A 24,575-nucleotide genomic window follows, 5' to 3' on the forward strand; every position below is an offset into this window, starting at 1 on the left:
ACATACCAACCGTTGACAGGATGGATGAGGTTTTTCCCAGATAGACCCATCAGTAGGTGTACTAGATCAAGTAATGATACGAGATGAACGAAATGCAAGAGGACTCCTGTCCAATCTGAATTGCTTGATATTGTACACGCAACAATGGACGTGCAGGAAAATAAAATAGAGAAACTTGTACAATGGTAGAAAGAGAAATGTGAATTGGAGCTCAAGAGGCGTCAAGAGGTCATCAAATAGATCTACCAAGTTGAGAGTTTAGAGGAGGACGATCAGTTGACCCTCATAGATCTGTTGGTGAATGATATTCAACGAACAGACAGTTTTCTAGTTATTCCACCACCATTAAGAAAAAGGTATTGCATGCGTTTGTTGGACAAGACTAACTAATTTTTTTGTCGGTGTTTGCAAGTTGATTTGTTATTATTTTTTGTAACTTCCCCTAGTCTCTTATTCCATAGATTTTTAATATTTGTTGATTTTTTGTGACATGTACGAATGGCTTGTGGTATGTGGCCCTAGGATATGGATAAAAATATTTCTAACCAAGTACTAAAATGGTCATGTATTGGACCATTAAATTATGTAAAATCTTTTGTGGGGAATGAATTTAATGAATTTCATATCCGGTCTAAATTTTTTATTTTATTAGTGCAATGAATTTAATTAATTTCATATCTAGTTTAAGTTAACACTATTTTGTAAAATCATTTGGCTTTCTTTGATGAGAAGTTTAGAATGAATAATATAAAATTGAACTGTATACCATATCTGGAGATTGGAAAGAATAAAAAAATGCAATTGATGTCATATTCCAAATAGGATGGATACAACAATTGGATTCTAAGATTAAAAAAGAAAAAAAAAAGTGTTCATATAGGTAAATTATTATAGAGTACAAAAATTGAACCAGATAACACTAACATAACAACTCTGCACACTCAAACACAGATATATGAACTTAGACATAAAAACAATGTACACCAAACACAAACATATCAACTCAGACATAACAGCTCTGCACACCCAAAGACATACATCAGAACACCCCATACATTAGAACTCCCCACATCCTATATCATCTCAATATCCCAAACAGACACTAAGTTTGTTTTTAAGTATGTATGCAAAACTCATGCTCTCAAATTCACTATGGAAAAAACATAATAACTTTTAGTTTGAAGGGAAAATCCAAACTAAAAGAATTTAAGGAATACATATATTTTTCTATAAAAGGGATAAATAATGATATCCAAATATATTTGATAAATTATATTGATTTTCAAAAACATTATTAACGTTCCTTTTGACAAATTGAAGACAATAATATATATTTATTGAAATATGTAGTAAAGTGATGTTGAAGCTTTACCTTGGAAGAAGTCTCTGATTGATCTGTTCCAACATGTGCGTCGACTTTTCTTTCTTCAATATCTCTTCCAATTCCCTTAAATATATTTTCAACTTTTCTAGTTGGGGAAGAACTTTGATCGGATATTTTCTTTTAAGTTTTGGACATTGACAAATGAACAAGATTTCAATATTTTTAGCATCCAAAAGTTCATAAGGATCCTTCTCCCATATGTCTTGGAGGTTTGACAATTCAATTAATTCCAAATGCCTCGAACATGGGAGTAAATCAATGTATTTGACTCTTGCACTTCAAATACTCCTTCCAATAAATTACAGCTCTCAATCTTTAAGATTTTAAGACATGTAAGTCTACTCGTCATATTGGAAGGAAAAACCATTTTAAGATTGTCACATTGACCAATCTGTAGGCTTTCGAGCTTGGAGAAGGAATTAGGAATGACAACATTGTGAAATATCATCTTCAAATTATGAGCCTCTTTAATTTCCAGCTTTTCCAAATTAGGAAGTGATACCTGCCATTCACGTACTCTAAGTATGATTATCACCATTACTATTACATATTATCATAAGAAAAATAAAAAATAAAATAAAAAATAAAATTTTACCACATATTCTTATAATTTTCTAAAAGCCGGTAATTCTTATTTTGGTACTGAATATTTGAAAATTTTCAAATTCACCATTTCTGTAATATATATATATATCAAATTGTGTTATGAACAATATTATTAAGATGTAAAATAAATTTTGATGGATTATTAAATTGTTACATTTTAAACATATTTAGACCCATGAAATATGTTTTTTTTTTTAATATATTCATGAACATGTCTAACTTATGCATCAAAATTCAACCTACCTTTTCTTTGAGAACTAGGACCCACTTGAACACTACTTATATTTAAAGTGTTAAATCTAGCTAATGGGTCCTAGTTCAATTTGATAAAAATATGTTAATTTTCTTATCCTAAGATAATGGGTGGGTGGGTCCTAGTTCTAATTGGTGGATGGACCCATTAGTGGATGGACCCATCATCTTTCGTAAGACAAATAATATTGTCTTTATTGGATACGGACGAATGTAGATTTTAGTTCTCACTAAAAATCATCAATAATTATAACAATTTCAATCAATAATTCATAAATTATTTTTATAAATGCTATTGTTCAATTGCACTTTAAAATTAAATAGAAAAGTACTTCGATTTAACAAACCTTAACAAATGACTTAAGCATATCAAAATTTAAATTTTCTTTACATCGTTTTTAAATAAGAAAAATGAACCAAAATATTTATAAAATATAACAAAATTTTAGAATTATCAATGATAGACGTTGATAATGAAAATATAATTGTATTTACAATTATATTTTCAAATATGTATTGTGAGTAGTAGATTCATAAATTCAATTCTAATGTAAACAGTTATTTAAAATTGATATTATATATTTATAAATCATAATTGTAGTTCAATTGACAAAAAATATTATTAATTTATTTATGAAGAGATGATTTATATGAAAAAAATTATATAATTATTATGCGTAATATTATATAATTCATAATACATATTATATCTTCTAAAAATTAAATTGAGTTTTATAATATGACATTTTGTATTTCTAAATGTTTTATTTTTTTTAATTAATTCAACATTTTAAAATTTAAAATTTAAAATCGTTTTCAGAATTCGCACGTTTTAGATCACAGAAACTAAAAACTGTTTTTAGAAACAAAATTAAGGTTATTTGCCTAACAAATATTTGCTGAACTCAGTGAATCTATGAACATAAAAATAATCTGGATTCTCTACCAAAAGCCAAATGACTTTGGCTCAGTCCACCAAATGGTAATTCAAAATCCCCTATCTTGTGCACTTGTTCTTCCTGGTTTTCTTAGATTGAAAGCTAACACTAATAGCTACTATCAACGACTATCACTGATAAACTTTTCATGTTGAACCTGTTGGGAATGACCTAGAACTCGCAATTTTTAAATTTTGTTTTAAACATTCTATTTATCAATAAAATATTGTTGAGTATCTTATTGAATAAAATTGTTGATTTTGCATTCTATCATGAAAATCCAATAAACATATGCATGTTGCAGACCACCTCAAGATCTTCCCCACTATTCTTTTGGTGCTATAGATTGAGTTGTGGGACTCAAAACAAGCTTGAATCAAGGGATGAAAAAGAAAAACTCACAACAGCAATCTTGGTGAAAAACCCTTTCTTCAACCCGAATTTTCTCTAAAATTCTCTATAGATTGCATGCCCGAAAATCACTCCAAACTCTTCGTTATATTGCATATCAACATGAAAAGAAGAGAGTTGCATGAGTTGCAGCTCATGCTTGGAGAAAGACAAGGCAAAGAAGATGCTATTTGTGTAAGCAACTTATGTGATGGATAATGGAAAACAAGTTTTTTCCATTTTGTGTTTTGTTTTTCTCTTTTTCAATTTTATCTCAAAAATCAAAACTTCATTTTAAAACAAAAAAATAAAAATAAAATTAATTTCATAAATTAATTTTAAATAAAACTTAATTAATTTAATATCAAATATTAAATTAATTTTAACGCAAATCCATCTTTATATTTTTAAATCACATTTAAATATTATTTTCTTCCCAAGTTAGTCGATGGAATTATCCTGTGTGTGAATGTATTGGTTGTGAGTGTTTTCTTCCCATGCTTTATATATATGGTTGATTCTGGTTTTTCAAATATATATATCATCGAAATTATTAATAGGTTTATGATCTATTTCAAAATTTGAGATATCCTGGTTTACTAGCCTTTTTGTTCACTTATTTTGTTATATAGCTTTGGAATATTTTTTAGGTTTTTTCCCTTTTATGTTTTGTTTTTTTTCAAGCAACCTTTCAACATCTTATAATATTAGAAAATATTTTGCTATTTCTAGAGTTTTATCGTCTTCTTATAGATTTTATAAAGTCAATGTTACAAAATCGAAAAATGAAGAACGGATAAAAAACATAAAATATAGAGAATCTAATTGGCCCAGAAATGTGCCATCGTAAACACACTTCAAGGATCAAATAAATTTGTCCTCAGGGAGTGTTTGGATGTTTAACCTAATATTTGGATCCGATCGATAACCAATTGGGGGCTTTTATTGTAGGATTGATAAATTGTTGCAAGAATGTAAAAACAGGAATGTAAAGGCATAATTAAAAATGTAATAAGTCCATACAAAAATGATCTAGCTGTTCTTACGAACAATTTGTGAATGATCATTGTACTGTTGATTGGTTATATCCAATAGATACAGAAATATATATGTAGTGCGAAGAGTGTAGCCGTCGGTCTTTAGTGAAGTGTTCAATAGTTAATGGATGGTTAATAATTTAATTAAAGAGTATGATTAATTATTCATGTGTGATTGGAGCTTTAAGCTACAGATTCATGAGGTCCCCTTGGTAGCTTAATAGAATTAAATGAGAATCAGTTTTTGAATTAATTTGAATTATTCAAATTAATAGAGGGATTTAAATATATGTAATATAAGTAAGTTATTTTAATTATATGTGATATAATTATTATAATATATTTGATACATTATAGCTTTAGTGAGAGAAAATAAATATTTAAATATGATTCAAATATTAATTATATGAATTGGATTCATAATTGTTAAATTTAATATAAATGTGATTTATATTAAATGTCATATGAGAGAGAAAAGAAACTATAGGTTATATTGCACGTGATATAATATTAAAATTATAGGTTATATGTTATATTACATATTATGTAATTTATATATATATATATATATATATATATATTAAATGTTATTTTTAAATGAGGGAGGGAGTTATAACTCCCTTCCCCTCTTTTCTCTCCACTCATGTAAGTGAATGTATAGATTATTTTTTATTATTATTATAGATAAGAGAGAGTCTCCTTCTTCTTGTTCTTCGTGAGACACACTGTGGGAAAAAAAAAAAACAATCTCCTTATTTAATACACAGACTGAGAATCATTTTTATGATTTGGGTTGTTGGTGAACGATCTCGAAACTTCGTCCTCTCTACTAAAAATTCCTTCATTCCAAGAAATAGTCAGAACTCATCACTCCTAGGTTCTCCGACTGAGAATGCTAAGGAAGCCATCGTGGTAGTGTTCGGATTATGATCGAGGGATACTTCAAGAAAGGCTTCAAACGTAAGGGTTTCTAAAACCCTAAGTTTCTTTTAAGTTAGCATGCTGTAATTATGGAAATACATATCTTATTCTTTCTTTTCTGTAAAAATTACATTCGATAAAAATGAAAATTGGGACGATCCTCTTCCGCTCAACGTTCTCTTCAATATGAGATCCTTCAAGTTTGTTGGGTTTTATGCCCTAAAATTTGTAGATAGTAAATGTAACATTTGAATCGATCATTAATAAAGTGTTATTGATGTTTATTACAGTAAATAGTTATTGCTTATCTTGTATTTATCTTGCCTAAATAACCCTAATCCAATAAACTAACATCCTAGTGTTGGGTTGTATGTTCTAAAACTCGCAGCTTGTGAGATTAAACATATTCTATTTTCAAAAAAGAATTATTGAGATTTTGTTCAATAAAACTGTTATTGAATATGTAAATTACACTAAATCCAATAAACTAAGAACTATGACTATTACATGAGTACTTGGACTTTAATGGAGACATAAGAGTGGATCAAGTTCGAGTAGATAGCCAAAATGATTTATAAGTATACGGATAAGACTGAGTATCTTATTCTGAAAACACTATCGGATGCAACCCTCTTTGTATTTAGTACAAATGATGTGAGACATATGAGTAGACGCATCCTACGCAAAGAGTTTATATAACACTAAGACCAAGAAATAAGTTATTCTTACTTTATAACATTGTTTACTATTTAAGACTGACTATTTCTGTGAAACCTAAATTTTTATTTCCCTACTTAAGCTAGTAATTAGGAGAATTCAATTAAGTATGAAACCCTATGCTGAAAAGGAAGAAATTGTAAGTATTGAATAAATTTTCCTTCAAAATTTTGGAATTAAACTAGTGAAAATTCATAACAATTAATTTATAAATTAATTTTACAAATTTAATAATATTTTTAATTTTTAAAATCAAATTGATTTTTGAAATCATTTGCTGAAAAATTGAAAAATTGGAAAATCAACACAAAATAGAAATATGGATTTTTCCATTAAACCTTCAACTAGCTCACACAAAACCCATTTTCATTTGGCCTTAATAACTCGAAGCATGAGTTTTTACAGAAAAATTCGGACTGGAGAAATTGTTCTTCAAGTGGGTTGTAGCAATGAGCCTTTCTTCAAGTTTCCTTTCATTCAAGATGATTTTGAGTCCACAACTCATTCTAAAGCTCGAGCAGAATAGTGGAGAAAATCTTAAGGTGGTTCACAGCAAGTTTTGGAGAAGATAACAGTTGAGAATCAAGATTTCAAGGAGTTCTACAAAGGTATGACTTCAAACCCTCTTTTGATTGCATGTTTTAGTTACTGCCAAAATTAATGAATTAGAATGCTTATGGATCCTTGTTGCTTCCGCTACATGTTGATATACTCTAACATAATCATTAATAATTTATTTGATTTATTTAATAAATTAAATTTTGATTTGATTTATTTTTTAAATTAAATGAATTTATTATTTTTTAATTAAATAAATTAAATTTGATTTAATATATTGATTAAATGAATAATGAATTTAAATAAATTTGTAATAACAAACACCCCAACATGAAGAGTTATACGGGATTGGGAAAGATCTTATCCCAACTTCCTCCTCTCTCTCTAGTTAGTTCTCTCTACGGAAAAAAAAAAAAAAAGTGATATGCATAATTTCTCTTTTGACTTTTAGCTTTCTAAGATTTTTCTCTGTAAAAAATTTCCTCCAGAGATCTCACCTCCTCCTTCTTCAGTAGCCCAAGAAGAATACTGATGAAACCATTTTGGTGGTGTTCACTTGATTTGTAGTATATGAATCAAGATCGTAGATCCAAAAAGTTGGTGAAACTCTCTAATCTTGTCAACGACAATAAGGGTTTCTAGATTTTATTCCCTCTGTTAATTTGTTATTAATATTTGAAAATGGTCTGAAATTTTTGCTACTACAATTTTGATTTTAATCTAGCACTACACGTACATTTTCCTCTTCGTTCAAACTATCCTCACGTACATTATGTCTGAATCTCCCTTCTACACCAATGTTGTCCTCCACATCGTACCTTGACAAGTATAGAGCGTCTTCCTCAGGATTGTATGGGTAAACAAAGAAACTATCATAAGATAGTTTATATGGGGCAACACTATTATCTAACGAGGTTAGTAATGAAGTATAACATGATGGATAACTTAGTTCGAAGGAATGTTGTGTAGGGTAATAAGGGGGTGGAGATTCATGGACCAAATTATATGAAAAGCTTGGTTGGTATGAGTGACTAGGGTTCTTTAAGTCATTGTTGTCATATCAAGTTTTCGATTTCGTTGAAAAACAGATAGGAGGTCGACATGCATCTTCACTACATAAAAATAAACTATATTCATGATCAATCCAATAAGTAGGAACCATGCATCCAAAATTGTATAAAGATCTTAAGATGAGATCGTGATCATTCGGGTCAATCCCACATAGCTTATACAACTCTGACAAAAAGTCCTCCAACCCAATGTTTACGTCCAAACCCCCTAGATTATTGCCTGTATAGTTTTGTTCAACCTCATTCCAATACCACCATAGCAAAAAAACGTACGGAGACATTCTGAAAATGAAGATTAAACTCTTATAAGATTATTGGAAAAAGAACTGAGTTTTCCCATAAGGTTGACCAAGTTAACTTTATGAAAGTTGACTTGGTCAAACCCTGGACATATTATCTAGAGAACGTAAAGTCTTGTGAAATTCTAGAATCATTCAATGATTTTTCCTGTAATTTTATATGTTTAAAGTGGATCGGAAAAAAAATATAATTCTACAATTTTTCGTGTAATGTTGACCTTATCAACCTTAGGAGAAATTACTCTTGGAATTACATAGGTATTGAAGGTGAATTGAGAAAAAAAAAAATACTGGTGTTCTGTGATGTTTCTATAGTCAAGTTCTCTTGGTAGGTCAGTTTAGTCTCGTAAAGTTGACTTTACGTGACAAATCATAGAACACCAACATTTTTGTTCCAAATTCAATCATATTCCAATAAATTTTATATTAGAATTTTTCTCTTCAATTTTTCTCTTAAAACTTTGACAAGAGAGTAAGAATTCAAATTTTTCTTGAAAAGCAGTTGACAAAGGATTGAATTTTGTTGGTTAGTGCAAACTTTGTTGAAAAAGTAAAGTTTTGGTTACATATTGCAATTTTTAAATAGACTTACCATACAATGACAAAAACTAGAAAACAACATATCTTTGTCTTTTGAAACTCTAAAAAAATAAAGAAATTGTTCCTATGAAGTTGAGAGCCTCAAAAAATGAAAGAAATTGTTCCTCCAAGTTGGGATCCTAGAAAATGGAATTGTTCCCTAGGTTTCCAACTTAAAATGTGTGTCTGAAAGGTTTAGTTAGATAAGTTAGATGACTTCACATTGTAGGCAATTGAATCTCTATTTATTTAGGTATAAAATTGTACGTTCCTTTCGTAGGACCCTCTACTTAAAGACTGAAAAGTAATAAAAGAGGTTAAAAAAGTACATTTTAAAAAGATGTTACTTTTGAAAGGAAAAAATTGTTTAGCTAAAAAATAGCAATTTATTTTAACATTAGTAATAAATCCCATCAGTTGCTTTTATTCTCTCATTCTGATAAGAAAAATACATTGCATGTATCTTTGAGTATACCTATTGTCTAGTGACTAATCGTCTACTAGGTGACAAACTTTAAATAATATATATTTTTGGATTTTTTTAAATAGTATTATTTTAACAATTATTAAAAAAAGTAGGGTTGGCTCAAAATTATTATAAAAAATAGGTGTTTAAATCGTGTACCCGGTACACGATTATCACTGCCACGACTTCCTTGACCTGACATGCACAGACTGCCACATGGACAATCATGCAATATTGATCAGGTAATCGTGGGCGGGGTCCACGATTATCCTAAATTGTGTATCTGGTATACGATTTAATAGTCCCATAAACCCACTTTTATTCTTTCCTACATTTTTTATCAGTTTTAATATATTATTTTTATTCTGGATTTTCGTATTAATTAAGATCGATGGATTTTGTTTCTTTGGTCATTGGAGTAATTGTGGAATATACTATAAAGCCTATTGGTCGTCAATTGAGTTATGTTTATTTCATTCGTCGAAATATTTAAAACTTTAAGAGTCGAGTTGAAATATTAAAGGATACTAAAGAGTCTGTCCATCACAAAGTCTGTGAAGTAACAAGAAATGTTGAAAACATAGAATCTGGTGTCCAAAATTGGTTGACCAAGACTGACTCCATCATTGAAAAATCTGAAACATTCCTAAACAACCTTTCTCAACAAGGTTGATTGTGCTTGAATTTGGTCCGAAGACACCAATTAAGTAGGAAAGTTGTAAAGTTGGTTGATGAGGTTGTTGAGATGAAAATGAGGGAAATTTTGATTGAGTTTCCTATCGTGTAGCTCTCTCAGTGGTTGAGAGTTCAAAGGCAAAGACTTCAGATTTTATTAACTTTGAATCAAGAAAGCCAAATATAGACAAAATCATTGGTTCACTTATGGATGACAATGTCCACGAAATTGGAGTGTATGGGATGAGAGGTGTTGGCAAAACAATGTTAGTGAAATAGATCTCGAGAATAGTAATGGAGGAAAAGTTATTTGATGAAGTGGTCATATCGACCATAAGTCCAACCCTGGACTTAAAAAAAATTCAAGGGCAACTTGATGATATGCTTGGGTTGAAATTTGACCAAGAAATAGAGGAAAGAATTACCCTTATGCTACATAAAAGGTTGAAGATGGAACAAAGGATCCTCGTTGTACTTGATGATGAATGGAAGCAAAATGATATGGAAATGATAGGAATTCCAAGCATTGAAGATTGCATATGATGCAAGTGTAGGATTGTATCAACAGTAGTGGAAGCACAAAGATCATCTAAGCATTCAAATTCACTAATATTGGCAATATATAAAGCATGCTTCTACAGAAAAAATGGGTTTCAAGACATACCTCTTGTAGAACTTCTTCAAAGCTCCATCGACAGTTGCTATCTTCTCTATATCTTATTGTAAACCACCTCAAGATCTTCCCCACTATTATTTTGATGCTCTAGATTGAGTTGGGGACTTCAAACAAGCTTGAATCAAGGGATGAAGGAGAAAAGCTCACTGCAGCAACCTTATTGAAGAACCATTCTTCAAACCAGTTTTTCTCTCAAAAACTCTTTTGATTGCATGCCCGATTTTCACTCCAATCTCTTCATTATATTGAAGATCAACATGCAAAGAAAAGAGTTGCATGAGTTGCAGCTCATGCTTGGAGAAGACAAGGCAAATATATTGCTCTATGTGTGAGCTAGTTTAAAGATGGATAATGGAAAAATCCATTTTCCATTTTGTGTTTTTGTTTTCCTATTTTTCCAATTTTATCAAAAATCAAAATTTGATTTTATGAATCTATTTTGATTTTAAAAATGAAAATTTAATTAATTTCATAAATTAATTATTAAATAAAACTTAATTAATTTAATATCAAATATTAAATTAATTTTAACACATACCCATCTCTATATATTTAAATCATATTTAAATATAAATTCTCCTATTTCATTCAAAAATTAAACATATAATTATATCTCATATAATTACTAATTCCCTTAATTCTAATTTGAACGTTTCAAATTAACTTATCACGCTATTCTAGAGCTAGTCCGTTACGAGCTAGTAGGGGGACCTCACGGACCTACAGATCATGAGCTCCAACAATCCGAGATTAATTGACTAAACTCATTAGACCAAATTAATCTCCATTCGTTAACTAATGATTCATTCTACTAAAGCCCAATGCGAGGGTGGAGCCCCTTGTTCAAGACCTGGATTCAGTACTTGAGAGAACAACCTTTCTCTTATCCCTAAATCGGGTAGGTGCGAGCTCCTGCACCCTATGTCCCCAGCTATCTATCCGGTCTTACCCCTGAAATGGGAATCTTATTGAGTCAGCGTTGTTGAGTCAACCCCCAACTATGCAAATCTAAGAGCAATCCCGAATAAACAGGAGTTCATAGTTAGCTCAGGATTAAGATTGAGTTACCTAGGTCTTCTAGGTGAAATAGTCAGTCTTAAACAGTAAACAACGTGATAAAGTAAGAGTGAGTTATTCCTTGGTCCTGATCTTATGCAAACTCATTGCATAGGATGCAGGATCACATCGTATGTAGCACTTTACAACTCTTTGTAACAACTACACAGTAGGCTGCATCCAATGGTGTTACCAGAATAAGGTACCCAATCTCATTCATGTACCATAGATCATTTTGACTATTTACTCGAACCCAATCCACTCTTATGTCTCCACATAAAGTTCAAGTACTCATACAATAGTCATGGGTCTTAGTTAATTGGATTTAGACTTTCATACAATTTATGAGATCAATAACAGGTATATTGATAATAGAAAATATTTATCATTTTACAAACTACGAGTTTTTAGGACATAAAACCCAACAACAAGATCCTATTTACCTCAAAAGATAATAGTGTATTCTTGAATGATATGTGCACAAATAAGAATTTTGAGATAAAAGTTTTACAAGACCACGAGACATGGAATTTATTCAAGAAAATAGCTGGTGAGATTGTCAAAACATCTTATTTGAGAAGTATAGCCATTGAAATAGCAAAAGAATGTGCACATTTGCCAATTGCTATAATAATGATCGCTAAGGCATTGAGAAAAAAACATTCATCTATTTGGAAGGATGACTTATACCAATTAAGAAATTCTATGGTCGTGAACATTAGAGGATGAATGAGAAAGTATACTCTTCACTAAAGTTAAGTTACGACCATCTAAATTGTGAAGAGGCCAAATTACTCTTTTTAGTCTGTAGCATGTTCCCAGAACATGATTCAATTGATGTGGAAGAATTACATGTACTTGCTATGGGGATGGGTTTCTTGCATGGTGTTGATACTGTGACATAGGCCCGACGTAGGATAACAAAATTGGTATGTGAAAATGCACGATCTCATCCGTGATATAGCTATACTAGTTTCCTCCAAAGACGAATTAAAGGATTGAATGAATCTTGGTCAGAAAAAAATGCCAAGTGATCACACAGTAGTGTACTTAAATGTTGAAGATTTGTGTAACCCTCTACAAAAGTTAATGTTACCGATGGTTCAATTATTGATGTTATGTGTATTCATTGTACATGAGTTATCCAAAACTTTTTTTTGGAGAAACAAAAGAGCTCAAATTTAAAAAATAATTGAAATGAAAATTTCCCTACAGACGAGACCATTACTTGACTCTTTTGCAAACCTCCAAGCATTGCATTTAATTGATTATGATTTGGCAAACATAAATATGATTGGTGAGTTAAATAGGCTTGAATTTTTAAGTTTTCAAGAATCTAAGATAATCCAGATTCCTATCACGATGAGTAAATTGACTCGATTAAAAGTGTTGGATTTATCATATTGTTATCAACTAAAGGTAATTCCACCTAATATTCTTTCAAATTTGAAAAATCTAGAAGAGTTATATTTAGAAACTTTTAATGGATGGGAAAGAAGATAATTGAATGGAGAAGGGAAAAATGCTAGTCTTTGTGAGCTTACCCATCTTTCTCACCTGTGTGTTTTAACATTATGGATTCGAGATGAAATAATTATGCCCAAAAGTTTGTTTTCAAGATTGTTGAATTTGGAGAAGTTTGTAATTTCTATTGGTTGTGAAGTTCTTGGTGGTTTGAGAATGGAAATCTCAAGGGTGTTGTGTTTTAATAAAGTTGCATGGATAATGAGATAAAAACATTGTTAAAAAGGTCTGAAGAATTGCATTTAATGGGATCAATTGGTAGGAGGGTTCTCCCGTTTGAGTTAAATGCAAATGAATATTCACATTTTAAGCATTTCTACATTCATGATAATTCAGAATTTCAACATATGTTCAATTATGAGCCAAACAAGTCACCTTTGCAAAAAGTGTTGTCCAATTTGGAGGTTCTAGAATTGGGGAATTTGGAGAATTTGGAGAGTATGTTTCATGGTGATGATCATAATGTTAGAGAATCTCATTTCCACAAGTTGAAGGAGATAATGTTGTCAAGTTGTAATAAATTGGAAATTTTCTTTGTCGACTTCATCTTAAATGACTTTTTATGTCTTGATGAGATTGAGATTAGTTATTGTAAGATAATGAAAGCAATCATTGTAATGGGAAGCGAAAAAAGCAACCAACAAATTTGAACTTATGAATTTAAGGTTTTTACAGCTAAAAGGCTTACCATACATTCAATGTTTTTTCTCTAAAATTGAGAAACTTGGACAATTACGTGTTGATAATGTAGAAATAGGTGAGATAAACAGATGTAGTAATCATGACTCATTCTTCAACCAATGGGTGAGTTCTCTAAATTTTAATAACATTTTTCACCAACACACATTTCTTGTTTGGTATAGTCCGATTTAGTTCCTTCCGAATCAGTGTGCCCTTTTCGCTTTATTGTTATATAGATGAAAAGGAAACATATATTATAGTTAACAAAAAACAATGTTTACTGTGTTTTATTAAAGTTGAATACTATGATTCATGTAGTTTGAACCTTTTAAATAAGAGGTACTTGCAAATACAATAATCAGATTTAAAGTATTAGCAAATATAATAAAATACAAAGAAATTTGTAGATATAACACAATTTATATCAAACTCTCAGAATCTGTTAAATGATAGAGTCTATTAGTGATAAAAATCTATCAGTGATAGAATTTATCGTTGATACATTTTGCTATCAATAACAGTAGACATTTTATCATTGGTGGATTCACATTACTTGTCTATTAACAATAGCAAAATGTATCAATAATAGACTTCCTATCACCGATAGAAAGGTCTATTATAGATAGAAGTCTATCATTGATATACACTCGTATCAACGATAGCATTGTTTGAACATCAACAACTTAGTTGATAACCACTAATAGCTAATTAAAATGTTGATAGTCACTAATAGAAATTCATCGATGATAGCAACTAAATGTTTTTAAGTGTTAATCTTTCAAAATTTATAGTCATTGATAGATGTCTATCAGTGGCAGCTATTAATAGCTTTCTATCACTAATAACAATAAGTTTTAATCTTTCAAAGTAAATAACCATTAATAAGTTTAAGTGTTAATCTTTTAAAGGTGATAGTCATTGATGAAAGTCTATCAGTGTTATCCACTAGTAGGTTTTTCCATCACTGATATAGCTTGATATTTTAAAGTTGATGGTTTTCTTTCAAAGTTGCTAACCATATAAAGAAGTCTATCATCGATAGCCACTAATCATAGCCTCAAATTGTAATATTTCAAGGTCGGTTTTGAAGGTGTAATAAAACATGCAACGGAAGACTTCAGAATCATAAGCACTTAAACTACATTTAATTTGAGTTTTTAGCATGCTGCTCATATGATATTCATGAGAGGGTTTGAAACACATATTACCCTTGAAGATTTCCTCCACAAATTGAGTTGAAATCCACTAAGATAGAGCTTGGAACTTCAAGAAGACTACCACCGAGATCTTCTCCACTATGCTCTAGCTAGACCATGTGGTGGAAACACTTAAATAAAGTTGAGTTGATGATGAACAACTAAAGGATGTGTAGGGTCTTCAAGTTTTCTCTTCAAAAGTAAAACTCAGATAGCTTAATGATCTTCATGCATGGAGCTTCTATAATTGGAATTTGGTGATAATCGATCATATGAAGTTAGTGGGTTTTTCCCAAAAAAAAAAAAAAAAAAAAAAAAACCCATTAATTTAAAATGATTTAAAAAATCATTGTATTTTGTTATTTAAATTAATTTAAAATTAATTCAAAACATAATTAATTTAAATAAAATTAATTTTAATTTATTTTTCATTCAACTTTTTAATTAAAATAATATTAATTTATTATCTTAATATTAAATCAATAAAAAATCAATTTCACCAATAAATCAATTTTATATTTAAATCATAATTTAAATATTAATTGGTTATTTAATTTCAATTAAATTAAACACTTTTAATTGTATCATATACAATCAATCAAAAACCCTAAAATTAAATTCGAACATTTCAAATTCATAATCCTAATTTCAAATTCTAATGTTATACATCAATACTCAATTTGTTTTTCCGATTTAAGATTTAGTAGAGGGATCTAATGGACCTACAGATAATGAGCTCCAATGATCTGTAATTAATTTATTAAACTTCTTTAATTGAATTAATTACTATTCGTTAACTATCAAGACACACCACTATAGTTCCTCACTATAGATATATTTATGTTCATGTAAACCATAATCAGTAAGTCGATCCTTCACAGATCTTTTGTACTTACAGCTGGGTCAAAATTATTATTTACCCCTATAAATACATCTTGTTCCTTAAGTTCCTACTGACCCTCTAATGAACATTTTGATTCATAATACTACTTATGAATCATGTCTCTCTATCATGAAAAGGCGAGGCCTCGATTATTCAACACCTGGAATTAGCACTTAAGAGAACAACCTATCTACCAACCCTAAAATGGGTAGGAGTGAATTCCATCTTGCAGTGCTATGTCTCCAGCTATCTATTCAGTCTTATCCCCAAAATGGAAGGATTATTAAGCAGTGTTATTGGACTACTCTCACTCATGCAGATCAAAGGATAATCATGAATAAATAGGAGTTTATAGCTAGCTCAAGATTAAGATCGAATTAACCTAGGTTACTTAAGTATGAAATAGACAGTTTTAACAGTAAACGATCATTATAAAGAAAAGTGACTATTTCGTGGTCCAGTTTATATGCAAACTCATTGCACAGGATACCTCCACTCACATGTCTCTACATGAATGATTTGTTGATCACATCATTTGTATTACCTATACAAAATGGACTGCATCCAATAGTGTTACTAGGATGAGATACCCTATTTCATCTATATACTTATAGACCATTTAAGCTATATACAACTTGATCTTGTTTATGTCACCACATAAAGTTAAAATATTCATACTATAGCTATGGATATGTTTATTGGATTTTCATGATAAAATGCAAAATCAAGAACTTTATTGAATAAGATACTCAACAATATTTTATCGATAAATAGAATGTTTAACACAAAATTTATGAACTGCAATTTCTAGGACATTCCCAACAATCTTCCACTTGGACTAAAACTCCAGTGAGAACAAATATATACAATACAATGTTGAGAAACATAAAGGGACAATACAATAAACTAGGGCATTTCCAATATCATAGATATTCTCCCACTTGCCCTAGATTATGTTGCTCGGAGTCCTAGTCCAACTAGGTGGCCCTCAAACACTTTAGCCGAGAGGGCCTTCGTAAATGGATCAACGAGGTTGTCTTTAGAAGCTATCTTCTTGACAATCACGTCTCCCTGGTGTACTATCTCTCTGATGATATGGTACTCTCTTTTAATATGTTTTCCACTTTTGTGACTCCTTGGTTCTTTCGAGTTGGCAACAACACCACTATTGTCATAATACAGTGTGATAGGTAGGTGCATATCTGGAACTACTTCCAACTCATCCGAGAATTTGCATAGCCATATTGCTTCTGGCTTCACATGCAGCTACGTATTCTTCTTCTATCCTAGAGTCGGCAATACAACATTGCTTAATGCTTCTCCAAACTATAGCTCCTCTATTGAGAGTGAAAACTGATCTTGAAGTAGATTTTCTTAAACCCACATCAGTCTGGAAATCAGAATCAGTGTATCCGGTAAGGGTCAAATCCTTAGGTCCATACACAACCATATAGTCCCTCATTCTCCTTAGATACTTGAGGATGTTTTTGACAGCAGTCCAATGACTATGTACATAATATTGCGTACATCAAACTCCCAACTGCATATGCATATGGAATTCTTGTCATTTCCTCAACATCTTGAGGTGTCTTAAGACACTATTCCTTGACAAATGAATTCCATGTCTAAAAAGTAACATACCTTTTATGGAATTTTGCTTATTATATCTTGACAACATCTTATCAATATAAGATGCTTGAGATAGTGCTAGGGTTCTATTCTTTCTATTCTAAAAGATCTTTATTCCTAGAACGTAGTGAGCATCACCCAAATCTTTCATTTGGAACTGTGTTGCTAACCATCTCTTTACATCAGCAAGGAAGCTTGCCTCATTCCTAATGAGTAAGATATCATCGACATAAAGAACTAAGAATGCTATAGTTTTGTTGACTATTTTCTTGTATACAAAAAGTTCATCAACATTTTGTTCAAAGCCAAAGATTTTATCGCAACATCAAATCTTATACTCCAGGATCTTGAAGATTGTTTTAACCCATAAATAGATCATTTAAGCTTACAGACTTTTTGTTTCTGTCCTTGTTTGATGAACCCTTCTAGTTGAGACATAAAAATACTTTCATCAAGATGGCTATTTAGAAAAGCTGTCTTGACATCCATTTTCCATATTTCATAGTCATAATATGTGTCAATGGATGTAAGTATTCTAATCGATTTTATCATGGCAACAGGAGAAAAGTTTCTTCATAATCAACCCCTTCTCTTTAGGTAAAACCTTTTGCCACGAGTCTGGCTTTATAAGTTTGTACCTTGCCAATTTGGTCTCGTTTTCTTTTGTAGATTCATTTGCAACCTATAGGTTTAACTCCATGTGGTTGATCTACAAGTTCCCAGACAGAGTTGAAGTATATAAACTCCATTTCAACGTTCATGACTTTTCTTCCATTGCCTTTTTAAAGGTTAATAGATCCTCTAATACATCATCATGTATGATGTTTTGAGTTTCTTTTAAACCCATATAGCGTTAAGGTTGCTGAATAACTTTCCCACTATGTCGAGGCATACTCAACTCTTGAGACGGACGTGACGGGACAATAACAGTTGTTGAGGGACCAGCTTGATCAACAAATATTGTTGATGTTTCTGTAGCATCTTTGGTCATTTATTGTAATATTGGTTTACTGCTACGTAGATGATTTTTAATATGTTCTTCTTCCAAGAATGTAGCATTTGTCGATACAAACACTTTATCATCATGGGGATCATAGAATAGTCCTCTTTTGTTTCTTTAGGGTGTCTTACAAAGAGGCATAACTTCGAACGTATTTCCAGTTTCTTAGGATTTTGTACCAACATGTGTGCTGGACAATCCCAAATACGTAAATGACGTAAACTAGTTTTGCGTCGTTTCCATAATTCATAAGGTGTTTCTGAAACATCTTTTTTTAAAAAAAAAATTTAGAATATATACTATAGTCTGCATTGCATACCCCCAAAAGAATTGAGGTAACTGAGCATAACTCGTCATTGATCGGACCATGTCTAACAAGGTTCAATTTCTCCTTTCTACAACATCGTTTTGTTATAGTGTTCCAGGTGTTGTGAGTTGGGATTGAATTTCATGATCTACTATATAGTTCTGGAATTGTAAATCCATATACTCACCACCTCGATCAGATCAAAGTGTTTTAGTTCCTTTACTTAACAAATTTTCTGTCTCGGTCTTAAATTCTTTGAACTTTTCAAGAGTTTCAGACTTCTGACTTATGAAGTAAATGTAGCCATATCACGAGTAATCGTCAATAAAACTGACAAAATACTGATAACCTCCTCGTATTTTTACACTCCTCAGACCACATAGGTCTGAATGTATAAGTTCGATTGACTCTTTCACACAAAGACCTTTTTCAGAAAAAAGATATTTTTGTCATTTTTCCCTCAATACATGATTCACAGAAGGTAAAGAACTTCTTCTAACTGATTTAGATGACCATTATTTTCCAATCTCTAAATCTTATTGAGATTAATTGGCCAAGTCTAAGGTGCCAAAGATAGGCATTGGAAGAAATTTTTCGTTTTTTATTTTGGGTCTCAACCATTTTAAACATCTCTATATTTAGAATGGCTTTTACTTCAGTTTGTTTTAATATGTACAAGTTATCTTCGAGTCTTGCAGAACAAATATGAACACCTCTTGAAAAAACAAACACTTTATTAGATTCAAAAGATATTCTGTACATATTTTCTAGCAGATAGGAAATGGTGATTAAGTTTCTTTTCATCTTAGGTACATAATATACATTCCTAAGTAAGATGAAAGATTCTCCAAAAAAGTAAATAGCTTGACATCTCTCGGTGCATGACCTGAAATGACTTCACCCGTTCTTACCTTGAAAGTCATTTCCTTTTCAGAAAGTTCTCTCTAAGAATTAGTTTCCTGTAGAAAAGTGCAAACATGATTAGCGCGCCTGAATCTAATATCCAGGTTAGGTAAATATTCTCAACTAGACATGTTTCAACTACTAGTAAATATGATTTACCTTGTTTCGCCTTTTTTGCTTTCTTTTGAGCCAAATACTTTAGGCAGTTACGTTTCCAGTGCCCATCCTCTCCACAATAGAAACACTTTCCTTTAGGAGTCTTGTTTTTGTTTTTGTTTTTCTTAGCAATGGTTTTCTTATTCTCTTTTCCCTTCTTATTCATTTGTACAGATTTATCTTTTAATGAAAAGAGAACAAACTTCTTGTTATCAATGGGTTTTGTTCCAAACGTCGACCCTTTATAAAACTTCTTAGATCGAGAAATAACATTTAATTCTTTTTATTTAAGTTTCATCATAGGATGATATGTCCGTAACTCGTTCAACAACATAGTCAAATTATAAGTAATTTTCTTCATAACAGCATTGGTCCTAAAAGGCAGATAACTCTCCAAGAGAGATTCCAATATCATACTTACTTGACTTATCATCTATCATCACCCCATGAGCCTCAGCAATATTAAAATAGACCATCATATCGAGAACATGTTCTCTAACATTGGAACCATCTTTCATGTGAGTACTGTCAAGATACTTAATGACTTCATGTCGAACAGAGGATGACGGTTTCCCAAACATCTCCTAGAGTCACACCATTATCTCACGGGCAGTGGGCATTAACTCATGTTTCTTATTAAGTAAATTAGAGATACTTGCTAAGATGTATGCCCGGGCCTTTTTGTTAGCCCTTACCCATCGATCATAGATGTCTCGAACATTTTGGTTTGTTGTTGTACTGGGAATCGGAGGACATTCTTCCGTCAACACAAACCTTAAATCATCCATAACTAGTATCATATTGATGTTGGATTTCCAATTCGAATATCCTTCACCCATAAATTTATCGAAAGCAAGCAGTTGTATAATTGAATTCGACATTGCTGAAAAATTTAAAGAAATTCTATTTAAACTTTATGCATCTAAATCAAAATTTAGCAAAAATAATAAGGAACCCAAAAAATCTTTATTTATTTTTAACGATACTTTAGTGATTTACAGTTGCTACTGTGGGGCAGTCAACAATTCCTTCACTAAAGCAAAACAATTCTTGACCAAATACTATATTAGAATAACTCTTACTCCTATAGTTCTTTTGGTTATCGTTCTCAGCCAAGATCTTTACTAACAATTAGTAATTCTTATAAGTGTGACCCGCCATTTTCAGATTTTTATAGAATGGTATGAATATGCCACCGAGATGGAAGATAATGCCTAAAATGGAACTACAAGACCCTATTCATTACTAAATCTTGGGTTGTTCCGCATCCTATGTTACTACCCTCCGTGGGGATCGCCGTGGTTAATGACTAGTTAGTGCCGCCTAAAAACGACCGCAGGCTCAACATAGGAATCTCACAATTCAAACTAATGGAGGAGACCGTAGGATAATGTTGACACATTTCCTTCACCCACTTACTATGAACTACTTCTCCCATTCACCTTGTTATTGAATCATGCAAACACTTTCCGAATGGAGTAGTCATGGTAAAAGTGACACGAAGCTGAACATGGATCCCACTATGTGAACTCTTGAAGACGTGAGAGCTAATAACTATATATTGAATAAATTGTTGATCTCCAATTGAAGTGTTCTAAATGATTGGGTATCTATTTACTTAGGTTAAAAATGACTAACTTTTAAACAACGTAAGTCTATCTCATTTTTATCCAAGTATAAAATTTATATTTGGATATAACCCTATGATGTCTAAGTGTTTAAACCAGTTTTAAACCTCACATCCCTAGATAGAAGGTGTTACGTAAACCGTCAACTTAAGTGCCTCCTGCCCTAGACAGGTTTGTGAACCGATTTGAGTTTGTAACAAAATTTTGTAAGGTAACAATCTATTTTTACAATTAAAACTAGTTTGTTAACCTAAGTGAGCATGTTGTATATCTTTGTTATAGATTTTAAAGTCTAATTTCTTTTTATAACAACTTACAAAAATTAGACATGCTAAACATCCACAACATTCATAAAACGCATTCCATATAACATTTATATTAAAAGAAACCCTATACATCCTTAATATATATAATAAAAATTTATAACATACTTTCAATGCATGTAACATGCTTCCCACAGTAGGATTTTAAATCTACATGGCATATTGTATGCACATACAAGATTTATTTAATTATAAAACAATTAAACATATACTGATATGGTTTTAGTTTTGGCATTTTTAAGTAAATAAAAGCGTAAGTATTATAAAAAAAAATAGTTAACAGCTCCAAACCGCTTCTTGACCTCTCGAACAGCTCCAAACTGGACTCTCATGGCTTGAACCAAATGTGAACCATCTGAAGCAGATCAATCAAAAAATTTTGAAAGAGAACTGGGCCAAGTTTGAAGAAAATCGGTCAAACAAGTCAAAACCTGTCACATCCCGCCCTAGACTATTCTCTGAGCCTAGGAAAGGGCATGATTGTAGCAGTTATCAATCTTTTTGTTGACATTTACTGCCTGATAACTCTTGCGGAAATAACTCTGATACCAATGAACAAATTCAACAACCACTAATTAAGTCAAGGAGGCAAACAACAACTGATTAAGTAGGCCCATTTTATTACAAAAATGTAACGTTTATACAACTCCAAGACTTAACAATAAAGTTACAACAACAACTGTAAAACCCTCCGGAAGTGTAACTGTGGCTTGTGGCAAACCTTGACCTTAGCAACACCCCAGAACTCCTCACCTTTCGCTAGCTAGGAAGAAAAATATGAAATAATGGAATGAGCTTCACAAAGCTCAGTGAGTGGTAAGCAACTTCTAGAGTTGATTTCAACTCTTAAATAACAAGCATATCACGAATACGAGGTTACATTCAAACCTCTTCCTTGAGTGATTCTGATCACGCGTAGATAGCTAAACTGATAACTAACTAGAATGATTATGTTGTCTACCTACACACACGGTAGATAGATAACTGTTACTAGCTACAATGCTTACTCTTTACGTTTCCTTTGTCTCCTATGTGCACATAGCTCCCCGCTCATGGGCTTAGAAGCTAGGCCCGTCGGCCTTATAACCATCCCATACGAGGATCATCCCACAGGCTCAGGAACTAGACTTCTTGTGTCCCCTGACCATCCCATGAGGTTTTGCTTACGGGCTCAGGCACTAGGTCTATTGACCCCCTGACCATTTCGATCACATAATCTCATTCTCAGGATAGATACTCATTCATAAGCTAGGAATATACATTTACTCTAAAAGATATGCTTTAAGACTTAAAGGAAAGTACTACTCACCTTGGTCGTTTAGGAACTTTTCTCTCTAGAAGTTCCTTGGTCTTCTCGGGTTCCTCTTTTGAACCCTAAATTCCATAGTTTTATGCTTTATCTCGGGCTACTTCCTTCTACAAATATGCTCTACAATGTCTCAAGAATCTTACCTCAAAATCTTAGCTCATAACTTCTCGTGGTTTGATCAGAAACATAAAAAAATCAAGACTGGCCCAGCTTACCCGACAGCTCGACCCTTTTGTCTTTTTCTCATTCTCCAGCCCGATTCCTTGGAGCTTATTTTTCGGCAGCCCTACCCTGAAAACTATACTCATTCAGCTTTCAGATGGCTTTAGAATCACTCCAAAGCACGAGTATTATGGGAGAACTCCTCGTCCCAAGTTGATGCTACTTTCTGACCTTTCTGTCCGACAACATCTCCCCTCTTGGAACCTCTTGACTAACGCATGGTCTTACCATCAACGCATAGCCTCCTCCCAATAAACTCTTCTTTATTTCCTTTGAAGAGAATTGAGTTCTCATCTGAAGTCCTTAGGCATCTAAAAGCTCTCCAAGATTGACACCTCCTTATCCAAGTATTTCCCTTAGCGATTGCCAACCTCCAGCCCTCTCCATCTCCTGCTTGAGGTATCTTCACCTCACACCATCAATGCAATGTTTGATCAATGCATCCTTGGGTGTCCTTCTCCTACATAGCCAACGCATGGGACCTAATTTTGCATGTCTCCTCATGCATCGACCTAAAATCCTTAAGACTTAAGATTTCTTCCCAACAAGCCACATGTTAGGATGACGTCCTCTATATGGGCTCATCCTTCATATGCGTCTACAAATCCTTGGATGTTCAACACATAATATGCCATCAACGCATAGTAGGCCATCAATGCATAGCAACCCTTGGTTCCCCTTGGTTTTCAGCACAGCACCATTGCAACCCAACTCACTCAGCCTTAACCAACGCAAGGGCCAACCGCCATATGTCCAACCTAGCCCATCGCATGGCCTTTGTCCAACGCATCCATCGTGCAAGCCATCGTCAACCTCCAACACATAGCAAGGTCTGTAACGACCCGACCCCCTAAGACTTAGGTTAGGCCGTTACTAAAATAAATACATGCATAGGATTTGAAACGACACTCAGTAATGTTGAAATAAATGCTAAATAGACAAGAAAAGTTCAAAAGAAATTTATTAAATGCAATTTTTAAAACAATAATAGGGTACCCATAATTCATAAAGACTATTAAAATATAAAAGTAACAATCCTTCATAATAGGTTTCAAATAGTAAAACTAGAAATTTAGGGTAAAATAAGGATTCTAAATTTCATGATGCGGAAGCGTAAAAACTAGTCCTAGTGGCTCGATCATGAATTCTGTTGCGCCATCGCCGGTGCATCTCTATCCTTACCTGAAACA

The 24,575-nt window shown here is 32.0% G+C and overlaps 1 protein-coding gene and 1 pseudogene across 1 annotated transcript; one reads left to right on the forward strand and one right to left on the reverse strand.

The window, feature by feature from the left end:
• The first annotated feature begins 9,608 nt into the window (after positions 1-9,608).
• On the forward strand, positions 9,609-14,021 carry LOC120079169 (disease resistance protein At4g27190-like; annotated as a pseudogene).
• A 6,256-nt stretch (positions 14,022-20,277) lies between these two features.
• Positions 20,278-20,784, reverse strand: LOC150035548 (uncharacterized). Its single transcript, XM_090314349.1, has 2 exons — positions 20,599-20,784; positions 20,278-20,487 (listed from the first exon to the last, which is right to left on the reverse strand). The coding sequence occupies exons 1-2, from the start codon at positions 20,782-20,784 to the stop codon at positions 20,278-20,280; spliced, it is 396 nt and encodes a 131-aa protein (XP_090170475.1).
• Positions 20,785-24,575: the final 3,791 nt, after the last annotated feature.

This window comes from Benincasa hispida, chromosome 6 (genome assembly GCF_027475165.1).
Source record: "Benincasa hispida cultivar pf3 chromosome 6, pf3_genome.v1.1, whole genome shotgun sequence".
NCBI lineage: Eukaryota > Viridiplantae > Streptophyta > Magnoliopsida > Cucurbitales > Cucurbitaceae > Benincasa > Benincasa hispida.

What these genes read in the sequence shown, in the direction of transcription:
- LOC150035548 (XM_090314349.1), bottom strand. Translation starts at nt 20,784, where the DNA reads ATGTCGAATTCAATTATACAACTGCTTGCTTTCGATAAATTTATGGGT. An exon ending in GAGACATCTATGATCGATGG is followed by an intron (nt 20,488 to 20,598) that starts GTAAGGGCTAAC and finishes GTGTGACTCTAG; the next exon opens with GAGATGTTTGGGAAACCGTC.